Source organism: Zeugodacus cucurbitae, chromosome 2 (genome assembly GCF_028554725.1).
Source record: "Zeugodacus cucurbitae isolate PBARC_wt_2022May chromosome 2, idZeuCucr1.2, whole genome shotgun sequence".
Classification (NCBI taxonomy): domain Eukaryota; kingdom Metazoa; phylum Arthropoda; class Insecta; order Diptera; family Tephritidae; genus Zeugodacus; species Zeugodacus cucurbitae.
The window spans coordinates 10,809,392-10,832,716 of NC_071667.1; the positions used below are offsets into that span (position 1 = coordinate 10,809,392).

Sequence of the window (23,325 nt, forward strand, 5' to 3'; positions counted from 1 at the left end):
TTGGTAATAAAATTCAATGATTTGCAAGCGTTGCTCGTTAGTAAGTCTATTCATGATGAAATGTCAAAGCATACTGAGCATCTTTCTCTTTGACACCATGTCTGAAATCCCACGTGATCTGTCAAATACTAATGCATGAAAATCCTAACCTCAAAAAAATCACCCGTTATATAATTCTATATTTTATTAATTAATATTTTAACAGTTATTATATATTATTTAGTTTTTACACACTAAATACCTGCATAAGTTCTGTGTTCTTCTTCCATATTCATACCCGAAAGATTTGTTAAAATTGTATAAAAATAGGTGAGAATGAGAGTCTAGTCAACTGTTGATATTTTAAAGTACATTGACTATTTTTTTTCTCAAATTACTTAACTGTATACATTTACAAAGACTAAATGAACGCTGTTCGTAGTGCGGTAGGACCGACATTCTAGTACACCTCTGCAATTGTGCAGCAAATAACTCGCACTTACAACACAACACAAACTAATCAAATTAAATATTTAATAAGCTCGGTCAATAAATTCCGCTTTAAATACAAGAGCCAACGGGCAGAAAGCAATAGAATAGTTGTTGTTAAAATCAGCGTATCAATTCCAAATACGACACTAATTTTCGCACTGATAATAAGCTAAACACGGCACGATTGAGATGAACTGAGTCAAAAGCTGTTCAAATATCATTGAACCTGCTTACGTTTTAGCCACAACAATGTATATGATTAGCCTCAACAGTATAAAACAAAAAACATAAACAAACACATATGTACATACACAAAATGTATGCATTTTTATGTAACATGCAACGGCATACGACTCAACTATTAATAATGCAAACATATTTACTGAGGTGAAGAACTTGTACTTATTTTTATAAATGTACATATGTATATACATGATAACCTATTGATTTAAAAAGTACATTTAGGCAATTAAAATACATTGTACATTTGAAATTAACCCCTTATCGCACAACATTTAAAATATACATACACACACCTAAACATATAATTAGTTAGTTAGGAAGGATTCAAAAATTGTATATAAGAGGTGACAATGTGACAATTAAATCAGAATGAAATAATTCTCACTCGATGAAAGTTTATAGTTACCCCCCACCAGTGGTAAGGAATTATAAATACTCCATTGAGTTTAAACGAAAGCCGTTAGCTGCGCTAACTTTTATATGAAGAACATTATTCGAATAAATATATACCTAAATAAGATATTCGAGAGATTTACCGATATTTTCGGGCGTTCGATATCTGGGGCTTTGAAACGTTCTAATCCGATTTTGGCGATTATTAAAAGCGCAATGCCACACCCAATTTCCCAACAAAATTATATTCAAATATGTTCCTCCCTAGTGAGATCTTCGGTAACATATTTGGCTTTTATAACTTTATTTATGGCTTAGTTATAGCACTTTATAACTTTTCTGTTAACGCTATTTTGTGGGCGTGGGAATAATCTGATTTCGCCAATTTGCACTCAAGTTATCAGTTGCACAAACAGACAGACATTCGGATTTTGACTCGTCTCGTCATCATGATCATTTTGATATACATATTTAACCATATATATAATTCGTATAGTTTTAGGTGTTACAAACAATCGTTATGTGAAACTGTTATACTCTCAGTGCAACATGTTGCGAGAGTATCCCGTCAGTTCGGCACATCAGTGAAACACTAGTGAGTTCACTAGCTACTTGTTACCACCGGCTACCAGCCAGATTACAAGCAATAGTGTTCATTCATGAATTGGCGATAACCAATTAACACTAGTCACTAGTGATCTCACTACGTATACTTCACTAGCTACTTCTCAACATATTACTCACTATATTTTACTAGCTACTACACTACTTACAGTCTACTACTCTTTGCACCACCTATCAACTAGTATATGCCATTCAAAATAAAAAAAAAAAAACATTTTTTTAATTTAAATATCAAGAGACTTTACACACTTTACGATATTTCGGTAGTATTCTACTGAGAGTACATATTGAAAAAATATCGTGCAGTAGATCACACTCTCCTCTCTCTCAATACCGCTCATGTACTGCAGTTTCACTGCATTACCTTGGTGTTGTGAGTTCACTAGTGCAATTCACTAAATCATATCAGCCGTACTGGCGGGATTAGAAACAAATACGCACAAATATAGACACGTATTTACTCATGCGAAAATATAATGCCTAACAATTTTCCGATTCGGATTTCTTTTCGAATTCAAGCGCATAGTAATTAAAATTGCGAACAAAATGCATTTAAAGCTCATATAAAAGTTACTCTAGCCAACAGCTTTGAACTCAGTTCGACTCATATTAGTATATTATACTGAATCGTATTGTATTTAGTTTATCAGTACGAAAATGAGCGCCTTCATTGGATTAGACACGCTGATTCTAACGCTTATTATTTTGCTACTCTCTGCCAGTTGGCGTTTGTATCAAAAACGAAAATTCTATCGGAATGTGACATCGAAGCTGCCAACGCTTTACGGTATTCCTTTTATTGGACTAGCTTATAAATTTCTGGATGTGAAAAGTAAGTGTCAGAACAACGGTTTGTTGCTATAAAGGGGCTGAGAAACTAAAAATGGATTTATTTACTCTGTAACTACAGATGTCTTCCACAAAATTGGTGTAGGCTTTGATACTCTCAAAAAATCAACCGGTTGCGCGTGGGTTGGCACAACGCCGTATATCATGACCGTCGATCCTGAGGTCATCAAACATGTCTACTCATCGCCTGAATTCCTCGAGAAAGCCGAAGATGTGTATACACAATTTCAGAACGGTTTAATCAGTGGACTCATCGTTAGTCCAGGTGATGGTTCATAAACTTTATAAGTATACATTTTTCACAGTTTACATACATATTTCTTGCATGAGCAGGAAAGAAATGGAAAGCGGATCGCAAGGCTATAAGCCCCTTCCTAGCACATAAGAATTTAATTCAATTAATCCCATACTTTAATGAAAATGCTAATAATGTAAAGAATGAACTAGCAGGCCTGGCTGAACGAGGTGAACAGGATATTTTTACAATTATCAAAAAATGCGGTTTACAATTGAGCCTTTGTAAGTAATATACAGATAAAACAAAAAGAGAAATAGATACTTAGGATACAGAAATTTACTTACACCAAACCACACGTTTTCATGGATTTTCAGTAACTATTATGGGTATAGAAGTGGAGGAAGGCAGTGAAAAGTATAGCAACATTTTGAAGGCATTCAATGAGTAAGTATAACATTACCAACATATTTACTTATTATAAAAAAATTATATAAAGGTGAATTAATGAAAAATGTCATAATAATTAAGTTACACATTTAACTGTTCTAAAGCTATCTCGATCACATGACAGTGGACCTTTTGCTTGGTTGGGTGGGCCTACGTTTTCTAGCCCATACACCGCATTATAAAAGGGTTATAAAATACCTACATAACCTGGTACGATCAGTAAGTATAAAATATTTAACTTATAAGGTATGTATATCTCTAACTTTCTACATGTTAATTCTTGCAGCTGATTAAAAAAAGCCTTGCACGAAAAGTTGAGCCAGAGGACATGAACAATTTCGTAGAGGACAAACAAATGTTGATTGAATTAGCGCTGAAGGCTATGCGTCAAGGGGTATTTACTGAAAAGGATGTGGAAATCGAGTGTTTCACAATGATTGCTGCGGTAAAATTATTACATTTTTATTATACCATAAATTACCATTGTCGGTGTAACAAATGCTGGATATTATACATAGTACTTCCTCACTTATTATGACAACTTTCTGTATTTTTACTTTAAACCTTTTTTATAATTTTATCTCTGAATTACTGTTTTTAGTTTTACTAAAAACCTTGATGAAATAAAATCTATTGTCCTTTTTCCAGTCTTACGACACTTCCGTTACTGCAACATACACAGCCATAGTGGCGTTGGCAATGCATCCCGATATACAGGAACGTGTTTTCCAAGAGATTCGATCCGTATTTCCGGACGGAATTACATCCATAGAATATGACGATCTCAAGAAACTTCCCTATTTTGATATGTTTATAGCGGAAACATTGCGTTTAACACCGCCAGTACCCTATATCGGACGACAAGCTTCACAAGACACCGAACTTTGTCCAGGCGTAACAATACCCAAAGGTATGCAAGTGGTTCTATCAATTTACGAATTACACAGACGTAAGGAAATTTGGGGCCCGGACTCAACTCGCTTCAATCCGGATAACTTTTTGCCCGAAAACATTGCAAAGCGTCATCCGTATTCGTACATGCCCTTCTCGAAAGGCCCACGGAACTGTATAGGTAAAACCAGAAATTTCTTTACCCTTTTTGTATTTACTGTCTTTTAGTAACTAATTTTTTTGATAGGCTTTCGTTATGCGGAAATCTCATTACGTATTATATTGATACATGCGGTGCGCAGTTTAAAATTTTCTACCAATTTTAAATATGAAGATATCGTTTATATGCCAAACGTAACATTGGGTTATCATATCCAACCACGAGTAAGCATAGAGGTCAGATCAAACTAAATTACTTGTATTTATAATGTATAGGGGGAGGGGGGGAATAAATTGTTTATAAAAAGGAAATGTGACTTTTGTGGGAGTAGAATTCTCTGTAAGCTACATTATATGTATAAAAAACAAGTATGTGCTTAAGTACACAATAAATATTCTTGATGATTCTTAGTTCAGATACAAAAATTTAAAACCTTAAAAAGTATCTCAATTAAACGATATATATGAAAATAAGATGAACTCCTTGGTTAAGTTTTTAAAATTTATGTTTTTATATTAAAACGTGTTGGTTTGATATGGAACAGAAGAAAATTTAAAACATATGTATTCTTTAGTCATGCTCTGTTTTAAATAGTAATATGTATTTTTGAATGAGACAGAGCTTAAGCCTTCAGTAAGCTTTAGGTTTTATTCTTCTTCTTCTTAACTGGCGTAGAAACCGCTTACGAGGTTATAGCCGAGTCCACAACAGTGCGAACTGCATCGAAAACTTTCAGAGCTGGGGCACTTTCATCCATTCGAACAACATGACCCAGCCAGCGTAGCCGCTGTCTTTTTATTCGCTGGACTATGTCTATGTCGTCGAACAACACATACAGCTCATCATTCCATCTTCTGCGGTATTCGCCGTTGCCAATGTTTAAGGGACCGTAAATCTTCCGCAAAACCTTTCTCTCGAAAACTCCTAGTGCCGTCTCATCGGATGTTGACACCGTCCATGCTTCTGCACCATAAAGTAGGACGGGAATGATGAGGGACTTGTAAAGTTTAGTTTTTGTTCGTCGAGAGAGGACTTTACTTTTCAATTGCCTACTCAGTCCATAGTAGCACCTGTTGGCAAGAGTGATTCTGCGTTGGATTTCAAGGCTGACATTATTATCGGTGTTAATGTTGGTTCCTAGGTATACGAAATTATCTACAACTTCAAAGTTATGACTGTCAACAGTGACGTGGGAGCCAAGACGCGAATGCGCTGACTGTTTGTTTGATGACAGGAGATATTTCGTCTTGTCCTCGTTCACCTCCAGACCCATTCGCTTCGCCTCCTCATAGGTGCGGGAAAAGGCAGAACAAACGGCGCGGGTGTTGTTTCCAATGATATCGATATCATCGGCGTACGCCAGTAGCTGTACACTCATGTAGAAGATTGTACCTTCTCTATTTAGCTCTGCAGCTCTTACAATTTTCTCCAGCATCAAGTTAAAGAAGTCGCACGATAGCGAGTCACCTTGTCTGAAACCTCGTTTGGTATCGAACGGCTCGGAGAGGTCCTTCCCGATCCTGACGGAGCTTTTGGTGTTGCTCAACGTCAACTTACATAGCCGTATTAGTTTTGCGGGGATACCAAATTCAGACATCGAGGCATAAAGGCAGCTCCTTTTCGTGCTGTCGAAAGCAGCTTTAAAGTCGACAAATAGATGGTGTGTGTCGATCCTTTTTTCACGGGTCTTCTCCAAGATTTGGCGCATGGTGAATATTTGGTCAGTTGTTGATTTTCCAGGTCTAAAGCCACACTGATAAGGTCCAATCAGTTTGTTGACGGTGGGCTTTAGTCTTTCACACAGTACGCTCGATAGAACCTTATAACCGATGTTAAGGAGGCTTATCCCACGATAGTTGGCGCAGATTGTGGGGTCTCCCTTTTTGTGGATTGGGCAGAGTACACTGAGATTCCAATCGTCGGGCATGCTTTCTTCCGACCATATTTCGCAAAGAAGCTGATGCATGCACCTTATCAGCTCTTCGCCGCCGTATTTGAATAGCTCGGCCGGCAATCCATCGGCCCCCGCCGCCTTGTTGTTCTTCAAGCGGGTAATTGCTATTCTAATTTCTTCACGGTCGGGCAATGAAACATCTGTTCCATCGTCGTCGATTGGGGAATCGGGTTCGCCATCTCCTGGTGTTGTACTTTCACTGCCATTCAGCAGGCTGGAGAAGTGTTCCCTCCATAAACACAGTATATTCTGGTCATCAACCACTAGATCACCGCTGGGGGTCCTACAGGAGTGTGCTCCGGTCTTGAAACCTTCAGTTAGTCGCCGGATCTTTTCGTAAAATTTTCGAGCATTACCCCTGTCGGCCAGCTTGTCAAGCTCTTCATACTCACGCATTTCTGCCTCTTTCTTTCTTTTTCTGCAAATGCGTCTCGCTTCCCTCTTCAGCTCTCGGTATCTTTCCCATCCCGCTCGTGTTGCGGTCGATCGCAACATTGCGAGGTAGGCAGTCTGTTTTCTCTCCGCTGTGAGACGACAATCCTCATCATACCAGCTGTTTTTTTGGCTTTTCCGAAAGCCAATGGTTTCGGTTGCAGCTGTACGTAAGGAGTTTGATATGCCGTCCCACAGCTCCCTTATACCGAGATGCTGATGAGTGCTCTCAGAGAGCAGGAGTGCAAGTCGAGTAGAAAATCGTTCGGCTGTCGGTTGTGATTGCAGCTTCTCGATGTCGAACCTTCCTTGTGTTTGTTGACGTGTGCGCTTTTATACACAGAGGCGGGTGCGTATCTTAGCTGCTACAAGATAGTGGTCCGAGTCGATGTTGGGACCACGAAGCGTACGCACATCAAAAACACTGGAGACATGTCGTCCATCTATCACAACATGATCGATCTGGTTGCGATTGATTCGATCCGGGGACAGCCAAGTAGCTTGATGGATTTTCTTATGCTGGAATCTAGTACTACAGATGACCATATTTCGTGCCCCGGCGAAGTCGATCAGCCTCAGACCGTTTGGTGATGTTTCGTCATGGAGGCTGAATTTTAGGTTTTATTGCTTCGGTTCTAATGTCCGAATTTCGACATTATCGCATGTCTATGTCAATACTCATTATCTTAATTTGTGATTTGTCATTTCCAAATACGCAATCGCATACAAAATCAGTACCTCATGAACATCGAATGCATTTGTTATCGAGACAGATGATATTATCAATCGATGTCCAATTGATAGAAATAGGTGTATTTAAACAAAATGTAATGACACGTGTCGCCTTCCTTTCTTTGACGTGTGATTAGCTTTAAAAGCTGCAATTTGAAGATATTATGTGAATTTAGATGCCAAATTACATATATTAAATTGAGGCTGTGATGAGAGGATTTTAAAATCATCTTTTGTTCAAGAAATTGCTTGACAGTTAAGAAATCATTTGTTAAACAAGCATCGTAATTATGGTAACAAACGTAGTCGCTTAAAAATGCTTCCAATCGTTTAGGGTGCCTGCAGAGTGGACGCTCAAAGCCTAGCCGAGCGCAACACTGAATATTAGCAGAAAGCTTTCAGGCTTTCTGGATAGCTGGATATAGATCCGAATTGCAAAGCGCCTGAAAATAGTAGTAGAAAGTATTAGCCTCAGTGCGATACAATTTTCAGACTTATACTAATCATATAGTACCGACAGAGCATTTGAACCATCACCTGGACTAAAGATGATCCCATTTAATACACCGTTATGGAAGTGTGCATAAAATTCTTTGGATTTGTTCAAAATAAGGCACTCGTTTTCGTTTTGATAAGCTAAATACACTACGATTTAGGAGAATATATTATTATATTTGAGAAGAACTGAATTGGGTTGCTTTAACTTGTATATGCATTTTGTTCCCCAACAACATAGTTTAACATTAATTACTATGTGCTAAAATCAGTTTGGAAAACAATCAACCGCAAAAAAACGTGATCGGAAAAAATTGGTCGTTGAGTATTTATGAGTTTTTGTGCAATACTAATAGTGTATATTTTTATATACTCTAACGTCTAAGAAATTTAAATAGAAACCTATTGTTGTGACTGGAGATATACGAACATTAGTTCATATACAAATGTAGTACTTTTGCTAATAAGCCTTTGCCTTAAAAATTTTGAATATAATAGTTAAGAAAGTCCTAGGTAACAACAACATTTTACATTCCCACAACTTATTTACGAATAATCATATATATATAGTATATGAGGGCTGTGATAATTCCTGAGCCGCTTTGACTTATTTTCCCACCAAGCTATATCATTTCCAAAACTAAACACTCACTTAATATCTCAAGATATCTGACATATTAACCGATATGTACGGTATATATCCCACTGAATGTTTGTAAATTCCAATATTAGGAAAATGGGAGCTAAGGTAAGTAATGACCCGACTTTACCCAGTATTGGCATAAAAGCCTAAGAAATTTAATTGACTCTGACGCCCTCATGCTCGATACCTGCGGAATTGAGTTGACATTATATACATAGGTAAGCGATGTAACACCCCTAATGTAATGTTAGTGGGAGTTTAAAATTGTATTATATGGGAAGTAGGTGTGGTTGTGAACCAATTTCGCCTGTTTTCAAGATATAACATCTAGATTTTAAGGTAATATTATCTACGTTGAAATTGGTCGATAAGTTCTAAGGATATGGTTTTTGACCCAAAAGTGGGCGACGTCACGTCCTTTGTCCATTTTTTATACCAACCTACATAAGTGCAGCCCTTCTGTATGTTTTTTTTAATTTTATTCTTTTGACGTCTTTCGTTAGTGAGTTAAATCACTTAAAGTATTTTCAACATATCCCTTTTATGAAGCGTAGTCGTCTTTATTCTCAAATTGTCTACTAAAAGGGGAAACGTGTCCATTAATTTTTTATATAACTCTAAATCGAACTCATTTAGTTTTATGTGTTAAAATGTATGTGAACAAAACTATTATACTCTGTGCAACATGTTGCGACAGTATAAAAATTATGCACCTATATATATAAATATATTTTTTTAATTAACCTAAAATGCTCACGTATCTAATCGACCGTAAACGTAACTCCCAATTTTTTCCGATCACGCTTGCGGTTAATTGTTAAAAATTAAACCTTATAGTTCGAATACAAAATGCATATAAAAGTTAATGTAGCTAACAGCTTTTGACTCAGTTCATCTCAAAAAATATATTCCACTGAATCGTGTTGTGTTAAGCTTATCAGTACAAAAATGGGTGTATTAATTGGATTAGATATCCTGATATTGACGGCACTTATACTGTTGCTCACTGCCAGTTGTCGCTTGTATCAAAAGCGAAAATTATATCGGAATGTAACCTCGAAGCTGCCAACGCTTTACGGTATTCCTTTTATTGGGGTTACATATAAAATTCTTGATGTGAATAGTAAGTGCCGGAACAAGGGTTTGTTGCTATAACGGGGCTGCGAAACTAAAGAAAGATGTATTTGATTTACAATTACAGACTTTTACCAGAAGGTTAGTTTGGGCTTTGATAGTATCAAAAAATTAACTGGTTGCGTGTGGGTGGGTACAACGCCGTATATTTTTACCGTCGATCCTGAAGTAATCAAACATGTTGTTTCATCGCCAGAATTCCTCGACAAAGCCAAAGATTTGTATAAACACTTTCAAAACGGTATAATCAATGGACTCATCCTCAGTCCAGGTGTGAATCATAAACTCTATAGTTATACATTTTCCTGAAGTTTATATTTATATCTATTACATGAGCAGTAAAGAAATGGAAATCGGATCGCAAGGCTTTAAGACCCTTTCTCGCACATAAAAATTTAACTCAATTAATTTCATACTTCAATGACAACGCAAATAATGTGAATAATAAACTAGCAGGCCTGGCAGAACGTGGTGAACAGGATATTTTTACAATTATCAAAAAATGCGGTTTACAATTGAGCCTTTGTAAGTACTGTACATATAAGTTTTTAGTCTTCTTAAGTTTTATTGCATTTACTAATTTTAACATTTAATAAAATCAATAACTAAACCACTTATTATTCCTCAACCTCAAATCAAACGCAAATAGAGAACCTTGGACATTTCTAAATTTGCTGGATATCTTATTACGAGAGTTCCAAAGAAATAGTTGTCAATATATTAGTTCGACGAGTATTACAATTATTGATAGTACTAGATTTATCTAATCTTGCTTTCCAACAATGCCTCAGGTCAACCCCATTTCGGATTCGGTAAAACATTTCTATACTCTCGCAGCATGTTGCACAGAGTTTAATAGTTTTGTTCACTTAACGATTGTATGTAGGTCCTAAAACTAAACGAATTTTTTTATACTCTCGCAACAAAGTTGCTAAGAGAGTATTATAGTTTTGTTCAACGATTGTTTGTAACACCCAAAACTAAACGATTTAGATATAGGGTTATATATACCAAAGTGATCAGGGCGACGAGGCGAGTCAAAATCCAAATATCTGTCTGTCCGTCCGTCCGTCCATCTGTGCAAGCTGTAACTTGACTAAAAATTAATGATCTTCATGAAACTTGGCACACTTGTTTCTTGGCACTATAGAAAGGTTGCTTTCGAAAATGGGCAAAATCAAAGTAAAGCTATGGAAATAAAATTTGGTACAAAGGATCGCACCGTGAAGGGGCACATTTGGATGTAATTTTTTTGGGGAAGTAGGCTTGACCCCGTCCTCAAATAGGTTTTCTGTACATATCTCGCAAACCAATAAAGCTATAAAAACCAAACTTTCTGCAGTCGTTTTTTTTAGCCACTTCCACCTCCCATACAAAGGTTATGTTGAAAATTACTAAAAGTAACACGTTATAAACGCTAAATTTTACAGAATAGATACCAGAAAAAAGCTGCACTCAGATTTTTTTTTTTACAAAATGGAAAATGGGCGTGGCATCGCCCACTTATGGGTCAAAAACCATATCTCAGGAGCTACTCCATAGATTTCAATGAAATTCGGTATATAATATTTTCTTGACACCCTGATGACACGTGTGGAAAATGTATGAAATCGGTTTACAACTACGACAACTTCCCGAATAACTCCATTTTGAAACTCATCTCATTCCTTCACTTTATAATATATACATAAGAACCCAATGAAGATAGCGGAATAAAACTTTACACAAATACTATATATGATCTGACTATAACTTTTCAATATGGAGAACTCAGTGCCTAATGGTAATTTTTCACCGAAAATATCGGTAAATCTCTCAGATATCTTAATTTAATTCAGAGGAAATCTTTTTCTTCTAATAGTGTGTTTCTGTACCAGAAATAGTTAAAATCAGCTCATTACTTCCTCTAGCTCTCATATAGCTATTTATAGGATTTTCAAAAATACGATGGGTAATATATGAAATTTCTTAGCCAAATTAAATGAACATATAATCTTAGATATAATGTATGTTGGTGATGAAAATGAGTTTAATCGGTTCAGGCCGCCTGTATACCACATATGATGATTTTCATTTTTCTACTGGACTTTATACCGTATATATGTGTCAAATTGTGTGTTATCTTAATAAAAATATAGCAATAAATTGCGAGAGTATAAAATGTTTGGTTGCACCCGAACTTAGCCTTTCCTTAATTGTTATTATATAGGGTTATATATATACAAATGATCAGGATGACGAGTCGGGTTGAAATCCGGATGTCTGTCCGTCTGTTCCTTGGCACTGTGGACTGATTGCCAACCGTTATACAACAAATTTGCAAATTAGCGTAATCGCACCATTGGCACATCCACAAATTCGGTCCCCAAAGGGATGCCAGAAAAGAACTGCACTCAAACTTGTATAAAAAATTATAAATAGGTGTGGCTTCGCACTGCGCTGATCACTTTTGGACTTTCGTTAAGTCACAAAGCGTATAGCGAAATTGCGAAGCAGCTTGAGTTTTCCAAAAAAAAAGTCTTCCAAAAAGACCCAAAAAAGATTTCCACTCACATTTGACTAACAATTCGTTTGTATTTGAGGTGTACCATAATTTTCATAAAAATTGGCGCCCAATTTCGAATTTTTTACCGAAAATATCTGTAGATTTCTCGGAGAGAATTTCAGAGGGACTCGTTTTCTTCTATCAAAAATCAGGTCATAACTTCCCTATATCTATTATTAGTATAGTCTATGGGTAAATATGTAAGATATCTCAGCAAAATTAAGCGAGCGCATAGGGTTGGATATTTACTCCAGATGTCATATACCATATATAATGGGTTTCGTGATTCTAGTGGGTTTATATTCAATATGAGTGTCAAATTGTGAGTTATGTCTTAATGAAATTACATAAATAAATTGCGAGAGTATAAAATCCAGTTACACCCGAACTTAGCCCTTTCATAAATTTTCAGTAACTATTATGGGTATAAAGGTGGACGAAAGCAGTGAAAAATATTGTAACATGATGCAAACATTTAATGAGTAAGTATAATTTGTTCACCCTTTTGACTTAAATAAATAATGACTATAAAAGTTAATTAATTAATAAACAAATTCAATAATATTTAATTACACATTCAACTGTTCTAAAGCTATTTCGATCACATGGCAGTAGACATGTTTTTGGGTTTGTTGGGTCTACGTTGTCTATCCCGTACACCAAATTATAAAAGGGTCCTGAAATACCTTCAAAACCTGGTACGATCTGTAAGTGAAATTTATTCTCTATTTACTTTGTATTAACATTTAACATATAAGCTATGTATATATCTAACTCTATATATATGTAAATTCTTGCAGCTGATTAAAGAAAACCTTTCACAAAAACTTGAGTCAGAGGACGTAAACAATTTCCTAGACGACAAACAATGGATGATTGAGTTAGCGCTGAAGGCGGTGCGACGAGGAGTATTTAGTGAAAAGGATGTGGAAATCGAGTGTTTCACAATGATTGCTGCGGTAAAATAATTTACTTTTTCATTGTACCCTCACAACATGTTGCACAGAATTTTATTATAGTTTTGTTCATTCAACGGCAGTTTGTAACACCTAAATAGATAATAGAGCTGTATATATTAGGATTGATCAGGATGACGAGACAAAATGAGTTCCTGACGTCTGTGCGTTTGTCCATCCGAAAAAAAAATAAAGTGCTATAACTAAACACAATCTGAGTAACCGAACGTAGGATCATGTGCCATATATCACAAACTACTAAATCCATTTCAATCAAACTGGGTGGGTGCATTTATTTCGACCGTGAAAATGGGTAAAAGCGTCTTAGGTTGTATGGAAGACTGAGTAAAAGTATGTTAACTCGCTCCGAAAAATGGCAAAAGTTAAAATTTTATAGAACACATGGTCGGAAGCGCTGTACTTTCACTTTAAGACCTTTTTTTATACTCTCGCAACATGTTGCACAGAGTATTATAGTTTTGTTCACATAATTGTTGTTTGTGTCACCAAGAAATAAAAGAGTTAGATATGGGGTTATATATATATAAATGATCAGGATGACGAGTGGAGTTGAAATCCGGATGTCTGTCCGTCCGTCCGTGCAAGCGATAACTTGAGTAAAAATTGAGATATCGTAATGAAACTTGGAACACATGTTCCTTGGGACCGTGAGAGAGTTGCTTTCGCAAATGGTCAACTCGGTCCACAGCCACGCCCACAAAATGGCAAAAACCAAAAACAAATAAAGTGTCATAACTAAGCCATAAATAAAGTTATAACAGTAAAATTTGGAATAAAGGATCGCACTAGGAAGGGGCATATTTGGATGTAATTTTTTTGTGAAAGTGGGCGTGGCCCCGCCCCGCAAATCAGTTATTTGTATATATCTCGCAAACCATTGAAGCTATATAAACCAAACTTTCTGCAGTCGTTTTTCTTACGTACCCCACCACACACGATTAAAATAGTTGAAATCGGATAATAACCACGCCCACCTCCCATACAAAGGTTAGGTTGAAAATTACTAAAAGTGGGTTAACTCACTAACGAAAAACGTCAGAAACACTAAATTTCAAATAAGAAATGGCAGATGGAAGCTGCACTCAGATATTTTTACAAAATAAAAAATGGGCGTGGCATCGCCCACTTATGGGTCAAAAACCATATCTCAGGAACTACTCGACTGATTTCAATGAAACTTGGTTTGTAATAGTTTCGTTACCTCCCAATGATATATTGTGAAAATAGGCCAAATCTCTTCACAACCACGCCTACTTCCTATATACCAGAACTTTGAAGACGATCTGAATCGTTTACATTACAATATATAAAGTAAGCACTAGTGAAGATATCGGTGCAGAACTTTGCACAAATGCTACGTTTATGGTGTGGCAGCCCCATTCTAAAAATCTCCAAAATCAGACCATAGGTTTTTAAGGCCCCATATATCGAACGTGAGGACCTCGGTGCTTCTAACCTAATATTAGATTTTTCAACTTTCAATGGACTTTATACAATATATATGACGAATATGTGGGTCAAATTGTGTATTATATAATATTAATTAAGTTAAATAAATAAATTGCAAGAGTATAAAATGTTCGGTTACACCCGAACTTAGCCCTTCCTTACCTGTTATAATTGTATTCTTAAACTTAAAAGAATTAACCCTAAACTTTGAAAAAATAATATCTATTGTGCTTTTTCAAGTCTTACGATACTTCGGTTACAGCAGCATACACAGCCCTAGTGACGTTGGCAATGCATCCTGAGATGCAGGAACGTGTTTTTCAAGAGATTCAATCCGTATTTCCGGACGGGGTTACATCCGTAGAATATGACGATATGAAGAAACTTCCCTATTTAGATATGTTTATAGCGGAGGTAATGCGTTTGTCTCCGCCAATACCCTATATCGGACGTCAAGCTGCACAAGACACCGAACTTTGTCCAGGCGTAACAATACCCAAAGGTATGCAAGTGGCAATACCAATTTACGAATTACATAGACGTAAGGAAATTTGGGGTCCGAATGCAAATCGTTTCAATCCGGATAACTTTTTACCCGAGAACATTGCAAAGCGTCATCCATTTTCTTACATGCCCTTTTCGAAAGGCCCACGGAACTGTATAGGTAAAATATAAAGTATTTCAAAGCATCTGTAAATATTTATATACACATATTAACTTATTTATTCGACAGGCTTTCGTTATGCTGAAATCTCATTACGTATCATATTGATACATGCCGTGCGCAATTTAAAATTTTCCACCAATTTTAAATATGAAGACGTCGTTCATGTGCCAAACATAACATTGGGTTTTAGAAGGCAGCCGCGAGTGAGCATAAAGGTCAGGTCAAATTAAATTGCTTGAACAAAGTACAGGGAGAAAATAAATGGTATATTGATTCGATTTGTAAATATATAATTTCAAATATTTCAAATTAAAAAAAAAAATTACGAAAGAATTATTAAAAGGAGTACAAAAAATAATTTTAAACAAAATAAATTTAAAATTTAGCCATCATTGGTTGCATGTCCAATTTGCAGAACCATATGGGTTTTCACTCAATTAACCAGTTCTCCTCCACCGCGAATTTCTAATACTATAAAAGTAAGTTATGAATGTATGTGTATATATCGGTAAATAATTTATTGTTGCCATACGTTGCGCAAAGGAAGTAAAGAGTTACAAGACAAGTAAACAAATATTTCGCACAGCGGGTGTTATGTTAACCCGGTCAAAACAAATGAACTGCATGAAAGATGAGTGGCCTGTTCTACACTTAGTGGCCCCAGCTGAATTTGCACGCACTTTAACTTTTCTAAACACTTGCCACACTCAATGCATGGCAGAGAATGTACTCGTGGTTTAGCGGCTAACAATCTTTATATAACAAATTGCGTACCAGCATGCGGCTGGCGGCCGGCTTCAATGTGGCCGTGGTTGGGAAGAAATATTGCTGATTTAAATGCAAATCGATGAGTTACATAACATGCTTTGGCGGTGTGCGTTTGTGAGTGAGCTTCATTGAAAAATCACGGAGAAAATGTCGAGTGAACCAAGTCTGTATGAAAAAATTGGCTCATATAGAACAGAGTACTCCAAATTGGATCATATATGCTTCAAATAAAATTGCGAAGTCATAGAAAAGGATCTCATACTCTAACTCTACATCGGAGTAGTACCCGTGTCGGTACTTAGTTTTGTAACTTCTCTCATATCATTACTCCAGGGACTCCCTGCGAAAGATTACTTTTGAATTGTGATTAGATTCGTTAAAATGCTAACAATGATCTTATGTAGATACATAAATTGATCCATTGTCATATTACTGAAGATCATTTGCTCCGATATTATATAAATGAACCATTAGGTTCAATCAATTTTCTAGGTATGGATGTATGTATGTATTTGAAAACGCAAAAAAATTTATAATGACTCAATACCTAGGGTATACCTTTTCATCAAATTCTTTAATAATATGAAGTGCTATGCGACGGAAGTCAGTATAAATTTTCGAAATATTTTATTTTAAAAATTTTTCCAAATTTTCAGTTAACGGTTATTGCCTTTTATGTGCCTTTCAATTATTGCCACTCAATAGACACACGCGCTGAGAATGCTTATTTCCGGTCTTAAACCCATATCCATCATGCAAAGTAGTATTCCATACTGGCATACATACATACATATGTATATTCTCTTATTTCTTCATTTGGTTGCACATAACTCAATATTTTGTGAATGAAAAAAGACTATATTAGGCGCAAACAATGTGGTCTAAGCGAGATCGGACATTGATATGGCACCCAACCATCGCCATAGCCAAGACATAAAACAAGATAAATAAATGGCGAAAGCAAATGACGGCTGCGCACTCAATGGAACTGTTGGAGCTGTCAGTGATTATGTTGAACTGATTGATTTATTTTGTGCTCGCTCAAACTCAATCAAAAAGGGGAAAATATTTAAACAAAAAAGGTGAAATAATCAAGTTTGTAGTAATGTATATACATCTATATATCTATGGCTGCATCTATGTATTTCTCAATATATGTTTTCTTAATAAGCTTAAGTTCTTAAATACACCCTTTAGGCAAAAGCTTCAAGCTGACTTCAACGATTTTCACTGTCAGTATAATGCAATCGGAAATAGCTGGATACTTTGGTATTTACACTTTAACATAATGTTACAGTATTTCTATAATATTTATCTATACTCAACTATTAATAAAAATAGTTAATTATTGTAGTGGCAAAGTCTATAAGCTTTCTCTACTCTTAGCACTATTTCGAAATGCACTGAATCATCACTGGCTCGTGCTTTAATTCGCTTCTTTCTACGAAGATTTTTAAAAATTTAAGATATTCCTTATGCTCCAGTTTGAACTATAAAATCGTTCTTTGATTTCATCGAAGTCGGAATCTCTTACAGCGTCACTTAAAACAATGAACGAGAACAGTTTCGTGAAAAAGCAATGAAAAGGCAATTAATCTTTTTATTTACTCTTCGTATTACCTTATAATTTACTTGGACCTACGTTTTTTATAATGGATACAGTGTTTTTATACTCTCGCAACATGTTGCACAGAGTATTATAGTTTTGTTCACATAACGGTTGTTTGTATCACCCAGAAATAAAAGAGTTAGATATGGGGTTATATATATATAAATGATCAGGATGACGAGTGTAGTTGAAATCCGGATGTCTGCCCGAGCTAGCGATAACTTGAGTAAAAATTGAGATATCTTAATGAAACTTGGCACACATATTCTTTGGCACTCTGAGGGTCCTGCTTTCGAAGATGGGCAAAAACGACTTACACGCCCACAAAATGGCGAAAACCGAAAACACGTAAAGTGTCATAACTAAGCCATAAATAAAGTTATGAAAGTAAAATTTGGTACAAAGGATCGCATTCGGGAGGGGTACATTTGGATGTAAATTTTTTTAAGTGGGCGTGGCTCCGCCATCAAATCTGTTTTTTGTATATATCTTGCAAACCAATAAAGCTATATAAACTAAACTTTTTGCAGTCGGTTCTCTTACGTACCCCACCACACAACATAAGAATTGTTGAAATGGGATAATAACCACGCCCACCTCCCATACAAAGGTTTGGTTGAAAATTACAGTGCGTTAACTCACTAACGAAAAACATCAGAAATACTAAATTTTACAGAAGATATAGCAGAAATAAGCTGCACTCAGATTTTTTTACAAAATGGAAAATGGGCGTGGCATCGCCCATTTATGGGTCAAAAACCATATCTCGACCGATTTCAATGAAATTCGGCATATTATATTTTCTTGACACCCTGATGACTCGTGTGGAAAATGGATGAAATCGGTTCACAAACACGCCAACTTTCCATATAACTCCATTTTGAATTCCATCTGACTCGTTCACTTTAAAATATATACATAAGGAACCGATGAAGATAGCGGAATAAAACTTAACGCAAATACTGTACTGTGGCTTAACGTATGGAAAACATTTTCGAAATCGGACTATAACTTTTCAAGGCCCCGGATATCTACATGAAAACTCAGTGCCTAAGGGTAATATTTACCCGAAAATAACGGCAAATCTTTCAGATATTTTAATTTAATTTAGAGAAATTTTTTTTCCCAATTGCGTGTTTCTGTTCCAAAAATTATTAAAATCGGATCAGAACTTCCCCTAGCTCCCGCATACCTAATTATTGCGGGCTTTATTTCGCATATTTCAGTTAATATGTGAGAGATCTTAGCAAAATTAAGTGAGCATATAGTCTTGTATATAGAGTAGCTTGGTGGGGAAAATGAGTGAAATCTCTTTAGGAATTACATCAACCCTCATACACCATACATGATGATTTTCGTTATTCTATTGGACTTTATGCCGAATATATGGGTCAAATTGTGTGTTATCTTAATAAAATTGCATCAATAAATTGCGGGAGTATAAAATGTTCGGTCGCACCCGAACTTAGCCTTTCCTTACTTGTTATAATTATTATATATATATTTGTTAATCTTGGTTTCCTCACTTTTGTTGAACAAAATGCACTCCTGTCAATAAGTGAGTTGACTTGATTTGTTGACTTTCTATGGAGTCACGCGAGTGACAGTCGAATATAAAAAAATAAGCATGAAAGATGGATGTTGAAATACAGCACATCAACCGTATTACGATGTGAATATTTTTCGCTTTGTGGACAAAAAAATGAAGACACCAAGTAATATTCAGCTTTTGAATTTATATAAAAATGTTCAACGAGAGATATTTTAGTTTAAAACAATTGTTTATAAGTGTGTAAAAACTTATAACTTTTGAAATGTTTCTTTAAACCCGTGCGAAGCCGGAGCGGTCTGCTAGTATGGTATAAACTCCATTGAACTATTTTCACAACATATCATTGGCATGCAAGGAAAATATTAAAAACTTTCACAAATTTCACTGAAATTGGTCGAGTAGTTTCGGAGATATGGTTTTTGACCCATAAGTGGGCGGAGCCACGCCCTTTTTTGAATGTAGCCCTTCTGTACCTTCTTTATGATGAAATTTAAAGTTTCTGGTGTTTTGCCTTGCTGAATTAAAGCATTCTTAGTGGTTTTAAACATAACTTTTGCATGGGAGGGGGGCGTGGTTATTTTCCGATTTCCTCCATTTTTGGACTGTATAAGGTAGTACCTAAAAGAAACGACTGTGGCGAGTTTAGTTTATATAGCTTTAGTGGTTTACAAGATATGTACAAAAAACCTTTTTGGATGAGGAGCCACGCCCACTTCCCAAAACAAATTACATCCGGATATGCCCCTTCCTAGTGCGATCCTTTGTACGAAATTTGACTTTCATAACTTTATTTATGGCTTAGTTATGGCACTTTATGTATTTTCGGTTTTCGCCATTTTGTGGGCGTGGCAATTGGCCGATTTCGCCCATTTTCAATACCAACCTCCACAAAGTGCTAAGGAATATGTGTCCCAAGTTTCATTAATATTTCTCAATTTTTACTCAAGTTCTCGGATCAAGACGGACAGACATCCGGATTTCAACTAAACTCGTCATGCTGATCATTTATATATATATAACCCCATATCTAACTCTTTTCGCACACTCACACACTCTTTAGCAACTTTGTTGCGAGAGTATACTGAAATGAAAAGCATTATTAGGTTACCTAAAGGCTATATGTGGATGATGAAAAAACAATCGCGAGTTCCTAATTATTGAGAGAAGCTCAAAAGAGATCTAGTTTATGAATTCTTAACCTCAAAACACCAGCTTAATATAGTAATTAAGTCTCTATAGACTATTTTGTATCATTTACAATTGAAATATGCATGGAACTTCTCCAAGTACTATAAAAAAATTAAAATGGCGGAGAGAGAGTTTCAATATCGTTCCGATATTGTGTAGTCCTATCCTCAACCTACTACACAGTGGTCTCAAACTAGTTCGAAAGAGTTCCGGTTGATCTTTCCTCAACTTATGTCACTTACTTGCACTATGAGTTCCTATAAAATAATTTTTTGTGAAATCCTCTAGGCATTCATACCTAACCCATGAATGCGTTGCATTTAAAAATAGTGACCATACATTCCACAAATGTTTACCGACAATATTTACCATTCGATTACAATCGCAAGACAATCAAATACGCATCCCAACTAAGCATACATAATCGATGTTTTAATTCAACCTGTCGGCATATAAAACGGACTGATTAAGAGTAACGTTAGACTTTCAGACTCAGTTAGTCTACAACATTCGACCGCGCAGAATGCAACACTGCAAGTTTCTAATATGTCTCGCCACATTAGTGAACAACTATAGTCTCGTCATTGATTTTGTGGCATATAGGAATAGTGTGAAACCCTTGGATGGCATTATAATCTTTCAAGCAAATACATTCTCCAGCGACGGTGTAGAACGTGAACTGCAGCATCATTTCCGTATACCGCAGATTATTGTGAATAATGTGGAAACATTAAATGTACAGAATTTTATAAATATCAGAAGCATCGCTTTGGTGTTCATGGAAAGGCTCGACAAGCAGCGTACTTGGATGTTAGTCTCAAAGACTTTACGCAAGCGTCCCTTTATACCGATGATATTTGTAAGTCTAGCTGTGCCACCGATGAATGTACAGTTGAACTTCTTCAACTATTTTAGACAACAGAATATGCTCAACACGGTTGTGTTGTTTCGTGAGAATTACACAATGATGGTACGTACGTATCTACCTTACCCCAAAGTGCAGATAATCGCTGTGGAGCCAAGGAATTTTAGCGGTTTTGTCTGGTCAAAATATCGGAATCTGTTCGGTTATAATTTTCGTTTTAGTCTCTTCGAAGATCCGCCGATAGCTTACAAACAAGTGGTGAGTACATCCAATATATTCTTCAGCTGAGCACATACTGTGAGCGAACTGTAGCGTGGTGATTAGAGAGTAGAACGGAATATCGGAGATTACAAAAAATGGATGAGTCAAGTACATATGTATATTCAGTAAGCTACTGGAGCTTACTCAAACACAATTCGAATCAGAATTACTTTTGCAAGTTCGAATTTCCAATATGTTTTTGTACTGTCGCTGAAGCCAGAGATTCACAGACGCAGTGGCTTACGAAAAGCTCCTCGTCAATCTATGTTGTTCCTATGAAGAGCAGTTATTGGTGCCAGATTTGTCAAACTTCGCTTTGGATCAGGATTTTAGCTCTGGTATTATTGTCCCACACTTATTTGCGCTCGCTGTATCTTTTCTTTATTCTTTTTCGGTACACTCTCCAATATGTGCTTAGCTTTAGAGTACAGACATCGAAATAATTCAACTTTATTTTATTTCGCCCATAGACGAACAATCGCACAGAAATCGGTGGTCTTACAAGACAATTGCTATCCGTCTTTTTGAAACGTATTAATGGCACATCCACAATTTCAGTTTATCCGTTGAATGAGACGACGAAGCGAGCAATCGATATGACCGCCAATCTAGTCTTACGTGCCGATGTAATGCATGCTACCATGGAGGCTAGTTATCCGATGTTCCAAACAAAGACTTGCTTGTTGCTACCCATTGAGCATGACATACCGTTGAGTTGGTATCTCTTGTACGCTTTCGAAATTTCCACATGGCAAGCGGTGGGTTTTACCTTTCTTGTAATCGCTTTATTGAAAATCGTCATTAATTGCAATCACAGTAATAGGCGTGATCTCGTACTACACGGGTTGTCCGTGTTGCAACTGTTTCTTGCACAACCCATTCTTCTACCCGGTAATAGAAGTGTGACAAGAGGTCTATTTCTGTTTTATTTCGGAGTGCTTTTTGTTGTAATCGTGAGCGTTTATGTGGGTAGTTTGACCTCGCTGTTTAGTACACGAGTTCGCATGCCTGCGGTGCGCACCCCCGAAGATTTCCTGAAAACCGGTTTGAGGATAATGGCAACAGACTTCGATATAAAGCTTTATTTCGACGCTAAGCTTTTACCGTCTTCACTAGTACCGCGTATATATGATATTGGGAAGAGCATTGCAGCAATTGAACGCACGAATGGGAGTACCTCGTTTGCATATTTAATGGATACATACAAGTGGTTATGGTATAAGAAGCGACAAAAGCATTTAGGAAACCCGGTGTTTCGTATGGCCACGGAAGAATTGTGTACGCCCAGTTTGCTTCCAGTTTTCGCGCTGCAAAAGCAATCGCCTTTCAGAGAGATGATAAAATTACTTAGCCTTGAAGTGCAAGAATTAGGATTTGTCGATCATTGGCTGGCCCAGGTGCCGTCTGAGGGGAAACTTCAACCAAGCATCGAAACTGGCTTGACTGAAGTGCCTTTGAGTTTGGCACATTTTACATTCGCATTTCATGTCCTGGGCGTGGGTTGGATTATAGCGTTGGTAACTTTTGTGGGCGAGTTTATTATTTTGAGACGACAAAAGATCTCCGCTGCGAGAGTTATTATGCGACTCGAAAATGCTTTAGGTCGGAAGTAAACAAAAAGCGAAGCTAAAAAACCGTTTTAAAAACGAGAGAGGATATTTAAAGAAGAGAAATAAATAGATATTGAAAAGTGAACTACGAAAATTAGTTAAAGGAAAGGTATGAACATAAGATATTG

The 23,325-nt window shown here is 36.4% G+C and overlaps 3 protein-coding genes across 6 annotated transcripts; all 3 read left to right on the forward strand.

Annotated features, from left to right (window-relative positions):
- Nucleotides 1–1,014: 1,014 nt before the first annotated feature.
- LOC105212323 (probable cytochrome P450 313a4) lies at nucleotides 1,015–4,874 on the forward strand. 3 transcript variants are annotated; one of them, XM_054227121.1, is made up of 9 exons: nucleotides 1,015–1,132; nucleotides 2,374–2,563; nucleotides 2,642–2,845; nucleotides 2,914–3,099; nucleotides 3,193–3,262; nucleotides 3,370–3,484; nucleotides 3,552–3,710; nucleotides 3,914–4,337; nucleotides 4,385–4,874. In XM_054227121.1, exons 1-9 carry the CDS (start codon nucleotides 1,103–1,105, stop codon nucleotides 4,480–4,482), a joined length of 1,476 nt encoding a protein of 491 aa, XP_054083096.1. In that variant the 5' UTR covers nucleotides 1,015–1,102; the 3' UTR covers nucleotides 4,483–4,874. The 3 variants fall into 3 exon arrangements, with proteins under 3 accessions (XP_054083096.1, XP_011182520.1, XP_028896034.1); XM_011184218.3 differs by having other exon boundaries at nucleotides 4,404–4,874; XM_029040201.2 differs by having other exon boundaries at nucleotides 1,081–1,132; nucleotides 2,454–2,563; nucleotides 4,404–4,874.
- Nucleotides 4,875–9,447: 4,573 nt separating this feature from the next.
- Nucleotides 9,448–15,761, forward strand: LOC128919719 (probable cytochrome P450 313a4). 2 transcript variants are annotated; one of them, XM_054227133.1, is made up of 8 exons: nucleotides 9,448–9,695; nucleotides 9,774–9,977; nucleotides 10,046–10,231; nucleotides 12,664–12,733; nucleotides 12,844–12,949; nucleotides 13,052–13,210; nucleotides 14,918–15,341; nucleotides 15,411–15,761. In XM_054227133.1, the coding sequence occupies exons 1-8, from the start codon at nucleotides 9,521–9,523 to the stop codon at nucleotides 15,572–15,574; spliced, it is 1,488 nt and encodes a 495-aa protein (XP_054083108.1). In that variant the 5' UTR covers nucleotides 9,448–9,520; the 3' UTR covers nucleotides 15,575–15,761. The 2 variants fall into 2 exon arrangements, with proteins under 2 accessions (XP_054083108.1, XP_028896032.1); XM_029040199.2 differs by having other exon boundaries at nucleotides 9,449–9,695; nucleotides 12,844–12,958.
- A 5,998-nt stretch (nucleotides 15,762–21,759) lies between these two features.
- LOC105212334 (uncharacterized) lies at nucleotides 21,760–22,545 on the forward strand. Its single transcript, XM_054225244.1, has 2 exons — nucleotides 21,760–22,345; nucleotides 22,405–22,545. Exons 1-2 carry the CDS (start codon nucleotides 22,184–22,186, stop codon nucleotides 22,405–22,407), a joined length of 165 nt encoding a protein of 54 aa, XP_054081219.1. The 5' UTR covers nucleotides 21,760–22,183; the 3' UTR covers nucleotides 22,408–22,545.
- The last annotated feature ends 780 nt before the right edge of the window (nucleotides 22,546–23,325 follow it).